The sequence below is a fragment of the Solea solea genome, chromosome 16 (genome assembly GCF_958295425.1).
Source record: "Solea solea chromosome 16, fSolSol10.1, whole genome shotgun sequence".
NCBI classification, from domain to species: domain Eukaryota; kingdom Metazoa; phylum Chordata; class Actinopteri; order Pleuronectiformes; family Soleidae; genus Solea; species Solea solea.
Window position 1 is genome coordinate 22356065 of NC_081149.1, and position 22195 is coordinate 22378259.

The 22195-nt window shown below is 39.7% G+C and overlaps 1 protein-coding gene across 1 annotated transcript; it reads left to right on the top strand.

The window, feature by feature from the left end:
- Window positions 1–2407: 2407 nt before the first annotated feature.
- On the top strand, window positions 2408–13823 carry rtbdn (retbindin). The gene is made up of 6 exons (XM_058654468.1): window positions 2408–2752; window positions 4756–4939; window positions 5068–5167; window positions 6136–6264; window positions 7239–7335; window positions 12107–13823. The coding sequence occupies exons 2-6, from the start codon at window positions 4780–4782 to the stop codon at window positions 12461–12463; spliced, it is 843 nt and encodes a 280-aa protein (XP_058510451.1). The 5' UTR covers window positions 2408–2752; window positions 4756–4779; the 3' UTR covers window positions 12464–13823.
- The last annotated feature ends 8372 nt before the right edge of the window (window positions 13824–22195 follow it).

Here is a 22195-nt window from a genome sequence, read left to right on the forward strand (position 1 = left end):
TATGTAAATGTGTGTGTTGATGAGATCAGTATTACTGCCGTTTGTAATCCCATTAGCTGAGGTGATTTTCATCTCAGGCCCTCTGGAGGAAAATGCCACAGTGTTGTTCACGTTTCAGTGCACAAAGCACCGTGTTCTCCTGTTGTCATGCACAGATTTCACAAAATTTCACCTTTTTTTATTTCTTAATGGGCTGTTTCACACATTTTCTTCCCACTTGGTCAAATGAAGAGGAAACTGAAAACAAGTATGATGCTCCTGTGTTGGCTTAATTCACATTCTATTACACAGTTGGATTCAATTTGAACCCATTTTTTCAGATCTTTTACTCTTTAAATTTCTTTGAAGGCAGTCACTTTGACGACAACCTTTTTTGCCAGTTCTATAATAATAATAAATTTAAAAAATAAAAAAGACAGATCAAAACACAAACACTAACAAACAATAACAATCAGGTGCAAAAACATGCAGTGTTGCTTATTTATTTATATATTTTTTTGTTTTGTTTTGTTATTGTGGGGATGAGACATGTACCTCAGATCCTCTGTCTGATGATGACACAACACATTTATCTCTGGAAAGGGTGAAGTAGCCCTTTAACGTCACGCAACGCTGATCTAAAGCATCTGCTCGCCTGAACAAGTGGCACAAATCAAAGAAACTTAAAATGGCTGGTACTGACAACGATGGGCGACCCTGTTCGTCAGCTACATCACCGGCCTATAACGCTGAAATGCAGACACTGTCTCGAACCCCATTGAATGAGAAGGACAACAAGGGTACACAGCGAGCAGTGACAGTCTGCTTTGTCCTCCCGCTTTCTGTTCCCTGAATAGCTCTTCCACAAAGGATATCGTTATGCCTCCTCTAATTACCAGCAGGAGAGCTGTTTGTCTGCCTCCCGCTCCTCTGCTCTCACCCCCAGAAATAAAGTGCTCTGTGGTGACGACCCTCGGCAGTTATGAAACATTTCGGTGGCCAGCGGAGCCTGAGTGAGCCCTCATTTCCTCCTTTAGCTCGTGGAGTCTCCACCAAGGCCATTTTATCTGCACTCAAAACTGCACGTCTATTTGGGAGACGAGTGCGTCTGCTCCCAGCATGGGTTTGTCACCGGGGCCAATCATGTCAAAGACGAGCCACCAATTTCACAGTCTTAGTTTTAGGAACACGTAACTAGGCCACAAGACGCTCTCCATCTGCTCCTCTGTGGTCAAAAGCTTGAGAGGTCACATGCGAGAGAGAGAGAGAGAGAGAGAGAGAGAGGGAGAGAGAGAGAGAGAGAGAGAGAGATGCACCCAGCCAGGGATTAGGCTGGCACACAAAGTCCAGGGGGAGGTGAGATTAAACACCAAGAGTATGGTGGAAAAACACAGTGACCGCTCTCACTCATGTGTCTTTATAACCTTATTCTTCATGAATGCATCGCGGGTGGACACCTTGTGGTTGTTATTACAGCTCCACAGATGACCCACATGCATCTCCGACTACAGCTGGGAACATACTGTGCTTTTGTCACAACTGAATGATACTCTTTTGAAACAGTGTTTTAAAACATGGACATTGATACATAACATGCATAAGATACTGTATCATAAGATACAGCAACATGTATCCGCAACTGCTGATGATAAAATGAACACAATCAGGCCAAAGTATTTTAGGCGCTGTCTACTCAGTGTTCACTGAGCTAGAGCTGCAAGAAAATAAAATTAAATCCCGAGCCAAAACCCAGCTCAAATGAAAGCCTTCAGATTCACATGCTTCAAAAGAAACTGAAAAGTGTACTTTGATAACCCTGCAAAGCACAAAACACCGATGAATAGAATTATTAATGACCCTGGTAGAAGTATCACGGGTTTTGGGGGAGTCGACGATCACTGACACAGGTGGTAAAAAAGGAAAAAAAATAAACACGTCTGACCTGCCCTGAACCCTGTCTTTGTTTTATTATGATGGGGAGATTTTTTTTTTTTGCATGGTGCAGCAGCTTGCCAGGGAGTTTGTGGTGTTTTGTTCCACAGAGATGTGTGTGTGTGTGTGTGTGTTCCCTGTCCTCAGCATATCAGGCTGTATTAAATCTCAGCTGTACCCTCAGCTCTAACCCTGTCATCTGGAAAAAGCCCTGACCTCAGGCAGAGCTGCAGGGGGAGGACAGGTGTGACTCAGCAGCAGCAGCATCACCACCACCACCACCACCTGTGAGTAGTCACCCTCAAAAATGAAGGGCAACACTTACCATGCAAGGTCAAATTTTTGCCTTTTAATCAGCGAAAGAAATGAGATTTTCTTCCTCCCGTGTTTTTATCTGCAGCATTAGTGCTTGTATGGATGGAGGGAGAGGAAGGCTATCACCGGGGAGGATTTGCTAAACATCTCATTGGGAGATTAACAAGGAGGGAGCCCGGTCTTCTGTGTGCAAGATAGAGAAAGAGAGGACTTCCCAGCATGTGGCAGAGGGAGGGGTGAGTTGCCTGGTGGTGGGGACTGAAATATCCTTCATATAAACCAGGGACAAAGTGGCGAGCAGCAGCGGAGATCACAGCCAGCACACAGCCAGAGAGGAAGACAGACACAGAGAGAGAGAGAGAGAGAGAGAGAGAGAGAGAGAGGGAGGGGAGAGAGGGGGAGAGAAGACCCGAGCACTGTGCACAGCCACAGAATCCTCACAACACAGAGACACACACGGAGAAAGCGCTCACCACAAAAACAGAGGAGACCAGTCCGAACGGAGCATCTTTTACCAGAGTGACAGGTAAGACCGAATTTAAAAAATGCTGATTTAAAACAGTTTTAGCACAAAGATCTGGAGACACCTGAAGCCACAGCTCTCATCAGGCAGTTTTATGTAACAGCATCAGGTTAATGAGAGGATTATTTATTGTTATTATTATTAACAGTAATGTGGAAGTCATGATGAAGTAAACACAGTCATGCGTGCTGGTAGACTCAACAATAACTGGACATTTATGGATATTTTTCTTAAATATAATTGAACATATTTCATGTTCTGTGTGATTTACCAAAGTTGTAATGTAAGTTATGGTGTGTTTGATATCTTGTTGTTGACTGTACAGTATGATTTCCTGGGTGCACACACACACACACACACACGGACAAAATGAAATAGCACTGCAGCAACATTATATATTAGAATGGCCTATAAAAAAGAAACATTCTAAAAACACAGTCAGCTGCAGAATTCACACAAAGTGCATTTAACTGAAAAAGTGCTGTAAAACCGTATTCTAGTTTTTATTATTTGCAATGGTTGGTAATGTTCTGGTGTTTGTATTGTGTTTATTCTTTTATTACCATGTTCCAATTATCTATTCATCTCTTTATTTGTTTCTCTTTTTGTGTAGCACTTTGAAATTCTATTCCGAGAAGTGCTACATAAAGATTATTACTACATTACGGTTATTATTTATGAATAAAAAAGTGCCTCTCTGTGAAGAAGTGCTACATCAGTTTTAATATTGTATATATCTTTTTAAAGGTTAATTGATCCATAAAGTTTAGTAGTTTATTTCTTTCCTTTAAAAACTGGGCCAGGTGCCTCATATTTATACACGGGTTTATTACAGCAGACTAAAATTACATTAAATTATGAATGCAGTGTGAATTTATAATGAGTTTTTTTATTGTTTCGTATTTTAAAAAAGCAGGTATAGGTGATCTAATGAGTCTTAGATACGCTGAGAAACGCTGGAGCCGCCCAGAGCCACGCAGCAGCTCCATCCAACAGATCAGACAGCCGCTTGTCAGATTACACAAATACGCATGTCATCCATCTCAGCACGGTGCCTCAGTCCCACCTAATTAGGCTCACCCTGCCTACTAGGTCACCACATGCGAGGCATGAACAGCCTGTGTGCTGCATGTCGCTCTATCATTATGACTCGATGATAGGCGAGCATGGGGAAGCAAGTCTAAGTGGCTTTTAACCCCAGGGTGTTACAATTTCCTGTGAATGTACAGTGCATCAGTGAGCGGCTGCAGTTATTTCTGACAAACCCAAAGATTTTAGTACCACATAGGACAAAGAAAGGCTACATAATCTCACAGATTGAGAAGCTGAACACAAGATTAACATGTTACATGACAGTCACTGGGTTATGGCTTCATAATAATAACTGTGGTATTGTAATATCATGTATAATATACATATTTTTGTTTTATTAATGGTATAGTTGTTCTCATTACTAAGCCATTACCTGGATATTACTTTGGAAAATGACATAGTATTACTGTAATATTATGTCCATATTTCCACAATATATAATTAGTATTATTAAGATGGAAATTGCATTACAAATAAGATGTTATATACTATAATATTCCCTCCCTCGTTCTTTTGCCATGCTGTTACGGAGCTGTTTATGGATGATGTTTGAAAATGACTTGCACTGATTAACTGAATCATTACACAAATGTTGTTGTCCAATGAGTTATTGATTGGTGTTGAGTCTCAGGACTGATCTCATGTCAGGTTGGGGAATAAGCAAAGGCAGTTTCTCCTGACCAACTTGAGGCCACTTGAGTTGCTCCACTGACACCAAATCTGTGTTGTATAGAACGACAACCTAAATAAAAATGATGCCAAAACACATCATCATAATATCAATAATAAAAGAGTAGAACTGAGTGGCTCATTTGCAGTTATTATTATCATCATCACATTACATCACATTATGTGTCTTTGAAAAGGAGTTGTCTCATGTGTGTCGCTGTCCAATGTGCTGAAATCTTTCCCAGACCCGTTTGAGTGAGGCCACGAAGATGGACGTCTCCTCTCGCCCTCTGTTATTGGTGTGCGTGTATTTGGTGGCTGCGCTGATTGGCGGAACCCGCTCGGAGGGGATGTGTCTTCAAGACGGCAAGCACAAGGCCACGCCCAGTCCAGAGCAACACCTGGGGGAGTGTACACTGTACGCTGACAGTGAGTGACTCTGTGTGTGTGTGTGTGCTGATGGGGAACTAGTGACATTACTTAAGTAAATCTGTGGACTCAGAGCTGGATTAAATGTTGTTGTTTTTTTCTTTCCTGTCCCTGCTCTGTGTTGACAGATAGCTGTTGCTCTCAAGGAGACATCCAGGACATTTCCCATGTCCCCTCTGCTGTCAACAAGAATGAAGCCTGGGACAAATGTGGGCCTCTAAGCTCAGAGTGAGTCGCACTCAGTCAGTGCTTGTACTACCCAGTCAGACTTTCTTTTATTATAAATAGGGTAAAACAGTATATTTTTGTGTTAAAACACATTTCTGTGGCTATTTCTGAAGCCCCGCTCAGGGAAACAAACCCACTTGGCTGCCTACACTGTAGCATGTCACTGTTAAAGGGTCAAACATGTACAGACTTAGCGACACCCAACTTAAGAGCGTGAATATTAGATGAGATAAATTAATGTTGATGAGAATAAGTTACATACTTGAAAGATTATTTATATTCGATGGGTCCACTGCTCCCAAATGGCCACAAAATCAGTAATTACTGGGTTTATGTTAAGCTTCAGGGAAATTATTTTTTTCACAGTCATTAATATTACACAGGCAATTCTGCATGTGGAAGAGTATCCAATCCCAAAATAGAAAATGGCTTTATTTGAATGATGTAAAAGCTCATCAGAAAATGTTCCCTTCATTTTTCTGCCAAATCCCCCATCCTGGTTGCAAAGAGGGAAACTCATAGCTCAAAGCAAAGGCTTTTAGAGGATCACTTTAAACACAGTTGGTGTCATTTTCTGTTACGTTTGCACTCTGCATCAGGTTTAACACAATGATGCAGAGTTGGAGCCAAAAAGTTGTCTTTTTAGTCCAGCTTTAATTAAATAACAAAGAGTGATGTGGTGGTAAAAAAGAAAGAAAGAAACTTGTGAAAAATTGAGATAAGAAAGACAAAAGGACCTCCAGTCTATGGAACACAAACATTAATCAGAAGAGTCACAAGTAGCAAACGCAAGAGAGATGCACTAGAGGGATAGGATACATTATACTGTGAGACACCTCATTGTTATATATCCTGCTTTGTTGACTGTGAGGACTCAGCGTTCCCAGGGTTAATTAATACTAACGTCATTAGTCATCACATTAGCACTAACAGCTGCTCTCTCTCTCTCTCTCTCTCTCTGCCCTCAGGTGTGAGGGTTTCCTTAAGCGTGTGTCCTGTTTTTACCGCTGCTCCCCCGATGCGGCTCGCTGGCCTCACCCCCATCGCCGCTCGTACATCCAGGCTGTGCCGCTCTGCCACAGCTTCTGTCGTGATTGGTGAGGATGCCAAAACACATAAGCAAGCACGCCTAAATCAAAATCAGTATCTGTCCCCCTTCTCCTATAAGACTGTCAGGAGAGAGATTACCAGCCTTTGTAACAAACAGCACACGGTGCTATTCATACGGAGACAGAGTGTCCAATAAACTGCATAAAACTGTTTCGCAAAGATAAAAACCAAGGTCGCATGTATCAACCTTCAGTCTTTTCAAATGACGGAGGCAGTCGCTCCGGAGCTGAGACTGGAAGCCTCACATGGGGAGCCACAGCAACACATGACACAAACATTACATAGTCAAACAACCAAGGTGATGGCAAAACAACAGATATACTGTATACTTCCAAAATGTCACTTCAAATACTAAAAATGTCCAAAGAAATCTACAAAAGCAAATGAACTTGAAGTGGTTGTTGTTGTTGTTGTTGTTGTTGTGGTGGTGGTTAAAGCTTACAAATGACCACACTAATAACATGAAAAAACAGTAAGATCAAAATTGTCATTTTACAACACTGACAACAAGAGTCTAGGACAGGGGTAACAAATGTACGGCCCGCGGGCCAGAACCAGCCCAGTACTGTCAATCCAATCGTAATGTCAAATACTATAGTTTTCACTTCCAGATACCTGTGACTAAACGTTTGTGCCTTTATAGATACAGTGTGATGTGAAAATGGCAAATTTTATGTTTTGTAAAAAGATACTTCATTAAATGTAAAACCAAGGAAAAAAAGGTTGTGTTCATGTTGTTTACAGGTTATTACGCTATCATTTTACTGGTCTGGTCGACTTCAGATCTGACCAAGCTGCATGTGGCCCCTGAACTAAAATGAGTTTGACACCCGTGGTCTAGGACTTAACGTATTCCAACCAGGAAACGATGCAGCACACAAAGCATTAAGACTCACAGGACTTAAACTAAAGTTTAATACGTTTTTCTTTTGATAATTAAAGTGCCATTTCTTTTTTTCAGGTTTGACGCCTGCAAGATGGACTCGACCTGTGCTCGCAACTGGGCCAGAGACCCAAGAGGACAGAACTGCACTGGAGGCTGTGTCCAGTACCAGCAGGTACCGTAGACCATGATCTGCTTCACCTGTGGCTTGATGTTTACTTTTAGGCCACCATGATATTTACATTCTATTCATAACCATGACAGAAGTGTGAGTTTCCAGTAGGGCATATTATTATATGGGTAATCAGCAAAGAAGGTGCATATGTGGATTGACTCTTACGCTGATATCGTCTCTCGTCTCTCTCTCGTGTCGTCTCTCCAATAGAGGAGAAATTTGAGGTTTGAATGCTCCTTTCATTGACCTGGAATCATGTGCAGCCGGAGGCTTGGACACGGCGTCACGGTAGAGTGTGCGTGTCGGTTGTTAGGAGAGCCTGGTGGTGGTGAGCGAAGGGTTAAGAGTGCAGGGACAGAAGCATGAAAAGGTTTGGTCCTGCTTCAATAGGCAGGGGCCAGCAGGGTGATTTAAAAAGAGACGGAGTTACTGAGGGGCTGGTGTGCAGCTGAGGCACATAACTGTCACACGCCATGACACCATCCTTCTAAACAAGCGGCATCGAGAAGATCTTTTCTTCTTTTGACAGATGTTGCAAATTTAAAATGATTACAAATGATCACTTTTGCATAGAGAATGACTTTTTAATGAACGGAATATATCAGAATCAGAAATATGTGTCTGCAACAAAACATACTGTATTGTTTCATCTATCTCTCTCGCTCTCTCTGGTGGATATTACAGTAGGGGATTGTTAAAAAAGACAGATTTGTAGGAAGGGAGAAAATAAAAAGGAAACGTGAGGGACGATGAGAAGAGGGAGAGAGGGTGTGTGTCTGTGTGTGTGCATTATTGTGCTCAGTGTTCTTGTACTGGCCCCTTTTCATGGAGGACATCACTAATGGCACAAAATGAGCGCCAATAAATGTGTGTAGCTCGAAAACGATGTTTTAAGCCAGCCCTTGAATATAAAAAGAAATGAGTCACAGCACATTCAACAAATCTTCCCTCTTAAAGAGGCTGCGGTTTTGGAGGTCATGGCAGTAAAGATTCATTTGGTTTTGCCCTCAGCCAGCAGCGATGGGAGATTTCACAGTGGCAGGCACACACCTTGTTGTCTGAGCTCAGCCTCCTCAAGGTGGAGATGAGCTGTCGGCGTCACCGTCACATTAAAACCTCTCCGAGTTTACTTTTGAATCATTTAGTCCCAATTTTTTTGAACAATCCTCATCCAATCTAAAAGATGCAGATAGGATCATCATGAGAACCAGCCCCGAGACGTGGTTGTTCCCCCTCCAACATGAAAACATGACAGCAGAGTGGCAAGGAAAAAAACAGATTTAGTCCACTTAACAAAAGGCTCCTCTAAATGAATGTCTTTTAAAATATTAAAGTGCAAATCACCACCACAAATAGGAAAAAAACAACATTAACTGAAAACAGAACACAACAGTTAATGCTGTGTATAGGCCACCATAGTAACGCCTTATTTTGAAGGTCCATCAGTAACCAACAGACATTCAGTATCATGTCAACAGACAATCAGTTGACACCAATTCAATAAGTGACATATAATAACTAACTATAATTTGTGTTGATCTACAGATTTGAACCTTAACCCCTTTAAAAAGTATAATAAATACAATTTTTTCCATGTTATTTAACCACTTCTCTGTAGTCTCTTATAAGTTGATCAGTCTGTCAAAAGGATCATGTCAACATATGATCATACATGTGATTCAATTCTTAGTTCATTATCTGTAGATAGCAAGTTTATTGGCATTTGTAGACATCAAATCATAGATTAGTTGACAATTAGATGCTTGTGCTTGTTGATAGTCAACAGACTATTAGTAGGGAAACTGCACTTGGATCTGAAACTGTGCGTCGATATGAATAAGTGTCAACTGATGATCTGTCGATGTGATACTGAAACCCTATTGATTACCACTCAACAATGGACTATCAAAATAAAGTGCTACCTGGAGTGGCATCTGCACACACCTCACATCAAAGTCTGTTCCACTGCTTCCATCAGTCCGTTTCTTCAGTTACGTTACGCCAAACAAAATACAAACAACCTTCTTGTCATTATTTTTTCAGAAAGGGCTGAACCATTTTAAATGTCACCGTGTTTAAAAGCCTTGAAATGACATAAAAGCAAAATCCATTACTTGTATTATTATTTTTACAAATGAATAACCTTTTTTCTGCAGCTATAATAACAAAGGCATGATTTTCTGACGTTTCCCCAATGGAGCAGGTGCCCAGTTGTACATTAACTGTCTTTATACTAGAAAAAGAAGTCGAACATTTTCCTAAATTAGATCATGACCCTGAAACAAGAATTGTTGGACTTCCCCTTTTACAGCAGGTGTAATGTCGTATAAATTGGACAGAGGAGAGCAGAATTGGATAAGATAAGAATGAAAAGGACAGGCCACTGCCCTAGGAAATTCTCTGTATCTCACTTATTTTATCACACCATGTCGTCTAATGCCACTTGTGGTTGTACTGAATTAGCTCTGGCAGTGAACCATGTCTGCCGGGTGAAGGAGTGACTCTCTCTCTCTCTCTCTCTCACACTCTTTCTCTGTGTGTACTTGTATTTAGATCTTTGTAAGGTCCAAAAAAATGTAAAAAAAAATGTAAAAAAACATTTTGTCTGGGTCCCACAACTTTAAGGGTTAGACACTTAGTTGTGATGGTTAAGGAGTCAGGGGATCAATGATGTGTCCTCACTAAGATGTAAAAACGTGCGTGTGCTATAAAGTCGCTGTGATCAGACCCAAGCATCAGACAGACCGTATATGTAGTGAAGAGAAATTGCCGTCATCCTCTTTATCCTTCCAACCCAGTCAATATATTAGAAGCTTTTCCTTGTGTGAGCACGGTGTGTGGCTCAGGCTTAATCCCCCAACAGACAGAGGGATGAAAGGCAGCAGACGTTGAGGTGGGGGTTTACTACAAAGAAACAAGACCGAATAAGCGGCTATAAGCAATAGAGAGGGGGGGGGGGGACATGCAGTTGCAGTGGGGGGAATATGGTGCAAGTAAGGTGACAAAATGAGCTGGTAAAAGAGCTTTGTTGCACACGTGAATGAGACGCGAGAGAGAGAGAGAGCGAGTCGGTGCTTAAAAACAGAAACACAGTGCGTGTGTGTGTGTGACTATAATTTCACTTAATTAGCATTCACAACTGGTTCATGCAGACCTATTTACTGCTACAGAGCTTAAATGTCAAATTATGAGGTTTGACGTCGTGTAATGCAATGACATGTCTTTGAGTGGAGTATGATTTTTTTTTTCTCCATAAATCTTTAACTTGGGAGTTTGCATGTTCTCCCCGTGTGTGCGTGGGTTTTCTCCCGGTTCTCCGGTTTCCTCCCACAGTCCAAAAACATGTAATATGGGGATTAGATACATTGGACACTCTAAATTGACCGTGAGCTGTGAGAGTGGGTGGTTGTTTGTCTCTATGTAGCCCTGCGATGGACTGGTGACCTGTCCAGGGTGTGACCCCGCCTATCGCCCTATGTCAGCTGAGATTGGCACAGCTTCCCCCGCGACCCTCATGTGCAGGATAAAGTGGTAGAAAATGGATGGATGGAAATCATCATTTAACTTGATGTCAGCATTAATTCAAGTATAACACTTTACATAACAGCACAGTAACAATATGGTAATAACGTTGCAATGGGGAAGTTATATTATGATCATACTATCTTATTTCTATGGTAGTCACTTAGTAATATTTTGGTAATAAACATTTTCAATTCAGCATTATAATATGCTAATTATCAATTCCGATTACAAAAAGAGTGACCTTTGTGATGAGTTTAGCTCCGCCTGTGTATATTCTGTGAAGCTTGACAGAATCGTCATTATGTTGCGAGAACGGCGCACAGATTAAATCTTTCAGATGCCTTTGTGAGATGCTAAAGGTCACGTCTAATAATTTGCTTTTCAAGGTAAGTGGAAGCGAGGCGAGGTGAACGAGGGAGAGACAGACAAAAGTTGCTGAGGAGAGCAGCTGCCAGGTTCCTGCAAACCCATCACGTTCTATTTGTTTTCAAGTCCTGTCCCTGGACGGTGAAAACCACTCGTTGAAAAGAAGTTACGTGATGAATGTAGATGTTAAAAAGTGCAATGACAACAAATGAATTCCACTCATATACCGTAACCTCCTAATGGTCACTACATACTGTACGTACTAACTTGATTTTCAAGAAGGCATGAAGCCGACAAGAGACAAACAATATAAAGCGATCAGTGCTGTAATGTAACAAAGTACAAATACTTTGTTACTGTACTTAAGTACAAAATTCACGTATCTGTACTTTACTTTGTTTTTTATATTTCTAGTAACTTTGACTTTTACTCCACTACATTTCGTCTAACTCTCTTTGTTACCAAATAAAATCAGAAGAAGAAGAGTTGATATTATGGTCTGTATTTATATAGAGCTTCTCTAGTCTTGATGAGCTGCTTTACACTACAGTTCTGACATTCACCCATTCACACATCTCTCATACCCTATCACTGAGCTATCATGGCTCAATCCTTACTGTGCTCTTAAGTACAGTAAATGTCATATACCTTAAGACATTTACTTAAGTAATATTTTAAAAAGTAACTTCAACTTCCACCAAAGTAATTTTCTGGTAACATACTTGTACTTTTACTCAAGTATCACTTTAAGGTACTGTTTTTACTAAAGAAGCTCAGATTTTCTTTCACAATTTGATATTATCTTGTGAGATGAGGTGTGTTCAATATTCTTCCATTCATCTAACAATATTTATGCATGTGTGTGTGTGTGTGTGTGTAGATGTACCAGCACGGCAGGGATCTGTGTGAGAGTCTGTGGGGCGATGCCTTCATGGCAGTCGAGGATGACATGGAGGACGTGGTAGAGGCCACAGACGCCGGAGTGGAAGGTGACAGCGGTCGCCCCTGCGGCTGCCTCACCCTCAGTCCATCTGACAAGGATGTGATCGCTGCACTTCGAGCCAAACAGGACGACCCGGAGGAGCTGGATACCACCAAGACGGGCCTGCCTCAGTACCGCGCCCCCTGCCAGACCAAGCTGCCACAGCAGGTCAGAGGCAGCAGGAAGGGCAACGGCGTGTTGCGTAAACGTTCAATCGTGGTGGACGACGTGGAGGGGAGTGGCAGTGGCTTGTAAAGAGAACAGATAGATGGTGAAACGTTAACTGAGGAGTCAATTGTCTAGAACCTAATATACAAAATCTATGTTGTCTTGAAATGGAAATGGCTCCTGTAATTAAACTGACAACACAAACCCTTAAACTTCCATTATCATCATTATTACATTTCAGGTGTACTCTCTATGGTTTATATTGGCAGAATTAGAGCTTATGATGAATTATTTGATCATCATTATTTGAAACCTAGACAGCACACATATAAAAGGAGCTCTATGTGAAAAAAATGTATTGTATTAAGTCATAAAATTACCATGATTTGAAATCAGAGATTACATTTCGAAAACTTAACTAATATAAGAAGGGAACAAACAGATTGTTCACGATGTAAAAGTGAATTTACAGCCTGTAAGCTCTATTTATGTTGTGGAAAAGGGTGTAAGTGTAGCTCCTCATAAACTGTCTTTAGGTTTGTACGACTGGTTCCCTAAACAACCTGGCAACTCTCTGGAGAGGAGGCAGTGCCTGTTTTAAACTCTATATCATATACATAGCCCCTTTAAAAGAAAAGAAAACACTTTTAAAAGATGTCACAGATGAACGATACAGTATATTTAAAGGCAAAATCCTCAGTTCTGCAAGGGCTCTGACTTCAATCATCAGACTATTTCCCTGACATTAAAATCAAACGATGGCTGCAGAAATACTTTATTCACTTTAAAGTAAAGTCACATGTTTTAGTTGCTTCAAAAATGGCGAAAAATAACACACAAGGTGTGTGAGTGAAGTCTTGTTTATGGGGAATGTAAAGTGCAACTCGTGCATGAAAACAAACATGTCAACTGTTCTCGACAGTGCTGTAAACATTAAGTACGTGTGCTTGTGCTTCATCACTCGCTCTTCTGTCACGTAGATGACTTTATTCTGTGCATTAGTCTGTTGTTAAATCTGTCTGTTGTGATGCTGTGCCGTGCAGTCTTATTACATGTCTCCGGGTATATAATAGAGGATAACAATGTGCTGAGTCACAATAATAATGAATGTAACTTAGGTTTATCGAAGAGAAACCACTGGCCTGAAGGGTAAGCTTAATACCTGAGCTCAAAATCCAGACACAAACTCTGCTCGCCGGAGTAAATCTGCAGAGACAGTATTCATACCAGATAAGTGGTTTGCTCATCATCAGTGCTCTGTGGTTGTTCCTTTTATAATCATGTCACGTCATTTCTAGAGCGAGGCACTGTTAGATGTAAATGTTTTATTAAAAAAAATATATATACATTATGTAACACTGGTTTGTGTGAGTTATGGTCATTGATGAAAAATGAAAGTTTCTGTGCTTTTCTTTACCTTCTCAATAAAGACATTTTCCGAATGTCATCCTGAACCTGTCCTAGTTTTGTTTTTTCAGACGATTGAACTTTGCAGTCGAGCCTCAAATAATGGAGGATGATGCATTTGTAAATGTGAGTCTTAATGTTCTTGACTCATGGATTAATGTCACAGACTAGGTCTTTTTTATGGCAGACAAATTGCCATGTACCTGTAAGAAGAACACAGATAATGAAACTAATGATGGGCAATCACTGTCTCATTGTCCTGATGGAAGTGAACAGAGAATGTTATCAGGGATAGCATTCTTTTTTCTTTATCAATTTGCTATTTTTTTATTGTTTATATAATCCAGCTATTTTAAACATTAGAACAATACATTTTAGATAATGTTGAATCTATGTCAATGTATTACTTGACGTTTGGTATCTTAAATTACTGTTTGTCTTTTAATTTAACCTTTAACCCTCTCTAATTTAAGTACAATATCATTTTAGCTTTAAATTAATTTTTTATTCATCTCTTAGCTCATTTTGTAACTGTTTATTTGTTACTTCTAGCTTTTAACCAGTTGTACACTACACTTTGCTTAGATACTTTTCAACCAGTTCTCTGGTACTTTTACTTTCGAGGTACTTTTAAGTTAAATGTCTCTTTTGTTTGGTAGCTATTTTTTTTACTCAAAAGCAAAACATGGTTTCAGTAGAGTCAGACAGCTTTAAAGGTTATTGTAAATCTACTTAAGAACATCTACCAAATCTTGTTATGTTAAGGAATAAGCTCTTTTACGCAATATTTAATGGCTTCATGTCAAATCATGGCATTGTGTTTGCGTCCTTGCATAATGCTAATGACAAAAAAGCAAACAAGCAGGCTCAGACTCATTGGCACAGGCACACAAGGACAATGTGATGAAGAATTTCAACAAACTACAAATGTATGTGTATATAGTCTTCCTTACTCCATGTCAATGCATCACATGTGTGCTTTCATGTAAATGTTCTCAGACCCTATGAGAAAGGATCCATCCATTGTCTACTGCTTTAGAAAACTCAAAGAAGAAGAAGAAACAAAGATGAAAATAGAAACTAGTTAGGCCTGTATATGAAGGAAGAAAGAAGGAACTTCTGCTGTTTAAAGCAAAACATCAACCAATTCATATACAACAGTAAATATAAGCCATAGCGTACAGCACTCATGACGCCTGGCCTGCAACATTTAAAAGCGTTTAATTACAATAAATAATATTTTATTACAATTTTAAGCTATATACAGAACCTTCAACATCTTAAAATTTAATTGTACAATAAAGTTTTTTTTTATTGTTTGAATGGCAATTACTGTTGTAAGTTTATTATTATTTATTATATTATTAGTCGAAATAAAGTTTTTTTTTAAATAAGTATAAAATTCTGAGGTAACTTCCATCACACCATGTTCTCGTTTTTTTCAAAAAAATAATGCAAAGTTTTGAACAAGTCACTACATGCTTGATATCACAGTATGAGTTGGGTGTTAAAACCACAAACTTTGTTTTTTTCGACCAATCAGCTGCTCATCACAGAGGAAACACATGGCTACTTAATATGCTGCTGCTGCTGCTGTTGTGAGGTTCTCACCGTGACTGCTGCTTCCAGAAGCTGCGTGTGTTTTCACCGTTGAATGAAGAAGGAAAAACACAGTGCAGAATAACTAAATCGTGGCTGTTACAGCGCAAATCTTCTGGTCATGCCAAAGCAGATCTCACTTCTGCTATGCTAGCGCTTTAGCATTTAAGCTAGCGGACTGTATGCTAACGAGTTAGCATTTAAGCTAGCGGACTTTCTCCAGAGTTTATACACAAACGGATGGATTATAGCGACCGAAAGAGAGTGGCAGGACATGGGCATAACTGGACACCTTGAGGCGAACAGACGCAGTAGTTACTTCTGAGATGACGTCATGACGCCAGCAAAAGAAAGCACCCCGAACCTCTCATTAACCTTCTGTCTTCCTATGGGGTGAGTTTTCATTAACGTCGTTAATCTATGTTACGTTAGTGTTCATTCGAAGTCACATACAGGGATTGAAAAATGTTTTTTCATGCTAGACGCTATCTTTTAATAATCCATTGTGCGTTTCAGAACGTTATGTGGCTACATTATTATTAGCTAGCTCAATATTGTTTTAAAATGCAAATGTTACGCACCTCGGTAGTATTATAAGATGTAACGGGAGCATGTGCTATTAATATGAATCACGAACCAACCTGATGTGGTTGAATAATGTGTGAATGACAGATTTGTGTTCAAAGTATTGATTATGATGCTAATGTTTAGCAACTCTTTGAGCACTTCATCATTCAGCTCATTCAGTAACAGACTGAACCATCCACACCAACACTGAGCCACTTAAATGTATTTCATTTGATATTAGAATTATATACGTATCTATCTTTGATCCTTCTAACTCTTAATTATATTACCTTTCTTGTTTTAATTTTTATGAAATATATATTCATATTTCATTTTATTTTTTTCTGGGAACCCTCTGAGACCTCTTCATAGAACCCTTGGGGTCCCTAGACCTGTTATTGACAAACATTGTTCAAACTACTAAAATATTTTATCAGGGCTCTCAACTTTGAGTGAGATTTTTTTGGGAAGGGCAGGGGTAGGTGAGTGGTGTCCTGGCGGGGATTATGATTGTGTGTTGTAGGCATTGGTGGCAGATTTTGAGGCCTTCAGCACAGGGTAGGGGACTGACATCTTTGAAACAGACAAATGTAACGATTAATGAATGCATGGCCAGGATAAAATCTAAAAAATTAAATATTACAACTAAAAGTAGCCTCCGGACTAAAATGGACTATGCAACGATGCAACAAAAACAGATGATGTAAATATGACTACTCTACTGTAAGGACAAGAAATGATAAGAGAATAAGCCACTTCCCTTCCTATATATGTTTCACGTTATTTCATTTTAAATGTTAAGAGGGTATTATGTCCAGTTTTGTGTGTATTGTTCTGTGTAGCAGTGTAGCTCACAAAATATAATCTGTGCTCAAGTTTGTGATGAGAAGAAGCACATACAGAGAGGTGTGGTTTCACTGACAGCTAGACCAGGAGGGGGCTGGGCTATGTAAAGGTGATGGTCCTGTCTCTTGACTCTCAGAAGGTGTAAATCTTTCAGGCCTAAAGCAGTTTGAGGAGTGCCTCCATTCAAATGGCCACACCTTCAAATATTTTCAGATTTCCATGTGAGACATTAGACATTGTTAGAGTGCTTAGAAATCAAACTTTTAGAATTTGTAAACAACTTAAAATGTCCCTGGGGGTGGAGTGGCTCAGTGGTTAAGACCGGTACCCTGTGTGCGAAAGACATCATGGTCGCAATGGTCGCAAGTTCGACTCCACCCTTGGCTGATTGTACTCAATTCCATTGTAAGTCACTTTGGATAAAAGCGTCTGCTAAATGACATGTAATGTAAAATGTAATGTCCCTCCGCCTACTTGTTCCTGGTTTTTCCATGGCTGGTCACATGTGGTCACTGTAGACCATTTATGAGCATATGAAGCTGTTGACAACACATTGTGTAACCAACTGTGTACAAATATTGTTCTCCCCAAAAAGAAAAAATAAACAGCCCAAACATGACTCGACTAAAATGCTTTTTCTGATTTTTGTTTACATTTTTGCAGGCTGTGCATAGTGAAGCATGCGACATATAGGATTTTTGGATAGTTTACATGTTTATCTCTACGATATCCAATCCAGTGATTTTGACCTGTATCGGATTGATACCAATTTCCATCCCTAATATACTTTTTCTGTATAGAGTTTAGGTGAGTTGATTAGTTGACCTGCTACTCCTGTGTGTTGACTGAAATAATAATAATATTCACAGAGAAAAGCCTGGAGATATGTGCCAAATTATAATCTACTATTATAAAACTGCTGATGTTCAAGGCATCTTTCAAATACCAGCCCTCCTTCTGAGCAGAGCTGTGTATGAATGTATCTGCATTATGAATCAGAAACCTCAAAGTTCTGGAAATGGGCACACTATACTTCAGATATAGCTTCAGGTCCTCTGTTCTTTCTACTGTTGAACTGGTATGATACATACTTCTGCTACAGGAATGAAATATAACCATCCATGTGTCATTTCTTACTATTTAGACATTGTTTTGCCATAAGAAGCATTATCTCAATGCTCAAAACTCATCAAATCATATCTGAAAGCATGGCCTGCACCTCTGAGTATGGGAGCAGGCAGTGCCTGTGGATGTTTTCTCACTAGTGTCAGCCTCCAAATTCCTGATCCACACCGACATGTGTGTTTACCCTGCTGGTTGACAGCCGTCACTCAGTCTCACCCTCCCTGTCAGAGAGAAATTCAAATGTTCTTAGAGTTAAATACGGGGTCAGGGTGGTTTATTTTAACACAGTCAGGTTTTAGTACATGAGCCAAAATTAAAACAAGTGCCTTTTGGGATTTTGGGACGATTGAAGTTCCTGACATTAGTCAGTGTTTCAGCAAATGAACTGACAGCAAGACACATCATTTAAATCCAGCAAGCAGACCCTGCCTAAAGACACACAAATAATGTGCAAATTAGCCAGGATACAGAACACAATGTGGCGTATATCTCTCTAAAATGACCTAATTAAAAATGACTAATAGATGGAGTTGTGTTTCTCGGAGGGGCAGTGTGTGCCCTCTGCAGGTGGAAACACAGCAAACACAAGCTGTATGTCATGGTGAGAATGCTACACATCTCCTTTTTTCTGTTCAAATGAGTGTGTGAGTGTGTGAGTGTAGTGCAGCTATTTTTGTTATCAGCTGGTTCTTGATGATGATTACAGGCTTACGTGTTCTCTTTGAAAGTACTCATCACAAAAAAAAATGCCAAAGCCGTGCAGAAGGTTGCAAATTAGTGTAATTTTGCATGCACGCACTCACACACACACACTACTATGATGCTTCTTGGTTACATTTTGATTATATCTGTGGATAACTGTCACACCAAAGGGGAAACAATCTTATAGCGACAATTCAGTCCATCGGTGAAGAATACAGTGTGGACAATATAACACTGCGCTATAGAGGCTATATAGAAATGATCATCATGAGGCAGGTTGAATGTCTGCTGACGAGAAAGAGACGACGTGATCACATCACCCCTATTCTGGCTTCACTACACTGGCTTCCTGTCACCTACAAAAAAATGTTTTGTTTGTTTTTAAATCTTTGCAAAATAATGCACCACCCTATCCAACTGAGTTGTTGCCCCTTCATGCAGTTTGCCTGACTATATTCAGGCTGCCCAGACCCTGGAAAGTTTTAAGTCTTTTAAGTGTACTATATAAATAAATTTGACCTTGACCTTGAACGTCATTTTACATTTGGTTAGACATGTCAGGGAGTTACTAAGCTGTAGTTTTTGGTGAAAATGGTGGAAACGATTGTGTAGTGATGAAAATTGAGCAGACCTGGCCCTCAGGCTCTGTCCATTATATGTGTGACAGGAAAACTCTAAGTGTAAAGGTGCATTAGACCAAAGAGTGGTCATTTTCAGGTGTAACTAGTAACTGCTGGAAAAAGGTGCTGCTGTTGATGAGAGGGCATGGTGGTTTCTCCAGTGAGCAGACCATAGTACCAGATAGCCAGATAGCCAGATAGCACCACCCACTGGAGGAACTAGTAACATGCACTCAAACAACTTCAAATAATTCTTATGATAACATTTTTGGTTTTCTCAATTTCTGTAAATCATTAGGAGAGGAAAATAGACTTCCCTGACCCCACCCTGGTCAAAATATTCAAAGCTGACTTAAAAGATTATTTCAACTCAGTGCATGAACAAGAGTTTCACTGCAAACATTAATTTTAGCTGGTTTATCTGAACTTAACAATTGTAAATGTGTATAATTTTTAAGAATCACAGAAAACTGACACACCAAATAACACCTCAATTACTTAATATGCAGTGTAAACAAAATAAGGGAACTTACACAACACATGCACATCTCAAACTCTACCACAGGTTTGACCATGCTGTTGCACATGAGGCCATGAAGTGTCAAGATTTCAGGGTTTCGCCCATCCAGGAAGTAGACAGGAAGAGGAAGGCAGGTTTTCTGAGGCAAGTTTTTTACACCTCAATTTTGTGTAGTCTGTGTTGTTATTCCATATTCTATCAATAATTTTGATTTAAAAAATTAAATAATTAACAAGCCCTGTCTTTTTAAAGCAGGGGTGCTTAAAATGTTTCCCTTGGACTGCCAAGACTGAAACTTGACTGTAAGCAATGGACTAAAAGTACTCCTATTGCACTGTTTAAGATTAAAGCAAGTCCTGGGATCCCAGGATCTTTAATTAAAAATGATTGTAGTTAGGTTGATAACTTTTATATTGTAGGTTTTTGTGACAAAACTTAATTTTGTAAGGCGGCTCCTTTACGTTACATACCAGCCATTAAGTAAAACAGGTAATTCAGTTTTAAACAATCACAAGCTAAGAATTCACATTATTATTATTATTAGAAGAACAACAATAGTAATAATAATAATGTGTCAACAGATAATATTTGTTTTATTTGGAGATTTTACAATTGATCATCATTATAATGTGATGATAAAGTGTCCAAAAAAAAGTACATCGTACACATTCAGGTGAGATTCAGTCTTAGGTTTATTTGCTGTTCATAAGCAAATATTTATTGTTCGTGCTTTGTCTCTTTCTTGCTCTGTAGAAAAAAGCATGTCCCACTTTGATACTGTCATTAACACACCTACTACCTTTATCCTGGCACTGGTTGACCTGGTGTTTTAGTGCCCCCTGGAGCCCAAACTATGTAACAATAAGTGCAACCAATAACCAAATAAACACTGATCATCAAATCGTGAAACATCTTCTACACCAGTGGTTCTCAAATGGGGGTCCATGACAAACTAGGAGGATGGGATGTTATAAGACAACGAATTATAAATATATTTTACTTCTATAATCTGAAATAGTTCATCGTTTACTTTCTAGTTGTAGTCCACTAGATGGCGATGCACACCTACAGGAATCCTTGCACGTTGTTGTTCTGGCTCCTGCTGCTCTCTGATCCTCTGCTGTTGTGTTACTGAACCTGAATAAGTGTGAATTTTGTATTTTAAAACATTGTAAATGCTGTAAAACAAGTTCCCTTTATTATAATAAGTTTATAATAAGTTTGGTTTGTCACTGCTGTGTTGTTTCTGATTCAGTCAGTGTACTGATGGAAGCACAGTGATGGGAGCAGGTGGTGAGTGTGTGTGTGACTGTGTTGAATTAATGGGATGATGAATGATTCACTTTAATTGTCGAGTCTGATGAGTGAGAAAATGTATTATCGTCATCAGAAATATAAACATTGTGACCATTTGTGGTGAGAAAAATGAAGATTCCTAAAAAAGTCAAATTGTCTTTACAAATGTATTCGTGAATAATATAAGAAAAGTCTTAATGTGTTTATTACAAATGTACATTACATTTAAGTGTTGGAAAGTTCTCACAGTAATATAGATTGTGTCTTTCAGTATTATTAGGATGACACAGGCATCCCATCATATAACTGATCTGAACCAAGTGGAGGATACAGTTGCCTCCTCAAGAATGTCCCCTCAAACAAAGTTCACACAACAGGCAAAAGAAAGCGAAATACTCCAAGAAATTGATAAATGTGCCCTTATGGTGATGCTTTGCACAATATTCCACAACATTAATATAAGAAATAAAATCGTTTTCATGGTTCCAGAAAACTTTCCCCCAAACTATGACAAAGAAACACCCACATCAGCTCTCCATCACTGGTTTAAAACTACCTGCGGTCCAGCTCCTGCGTCTGTGTGCGTGTGTGTGTGTGCGTGTGAGGCTCAGATGGCAGAGAGAGGTGGGAGGAATATTCATGGTCCACGAGAAGAGAGGGAGAGAGTGAGTGACAGAGCCGACACAGGCCTCTATGCGCGTGTCTGTGGGAGGGAAAGGGGGCTCGTGGAGAGAGGAAAAACAAACCCACCCAGAGCTCTTCAGACGTCACTGTTCACATCACAGATGTTCCCACAGACACTCAGTGTGGGCTGTGGACCGAGGCGTGTGAAGCCGGTATGGCTTCTTTGTAGAGTCTGTGCGCATTAGAATATGTAGGCTTGCGTGCTGTGCGCACATGGAGATAATGGTGATATTTTAAAAATGTGTTCCTCTAATTAAAGTGCAGAAGGGAGCGTTTTTGTCTGTGATGTTTGTGATACAGTGTCAGGCCCTGATTCTTATCTGTAAGGTTCTTTTTTTGAAACTGTTGAACAAAGCAAAAACAGAGCATGAGTTCAAAAATGTACATCCCCTGAAATAAAGGTTTCTTGATAAAAAAGTCGCTGAAAGGGAGAGGTCGCGTGGGTGCACTCGG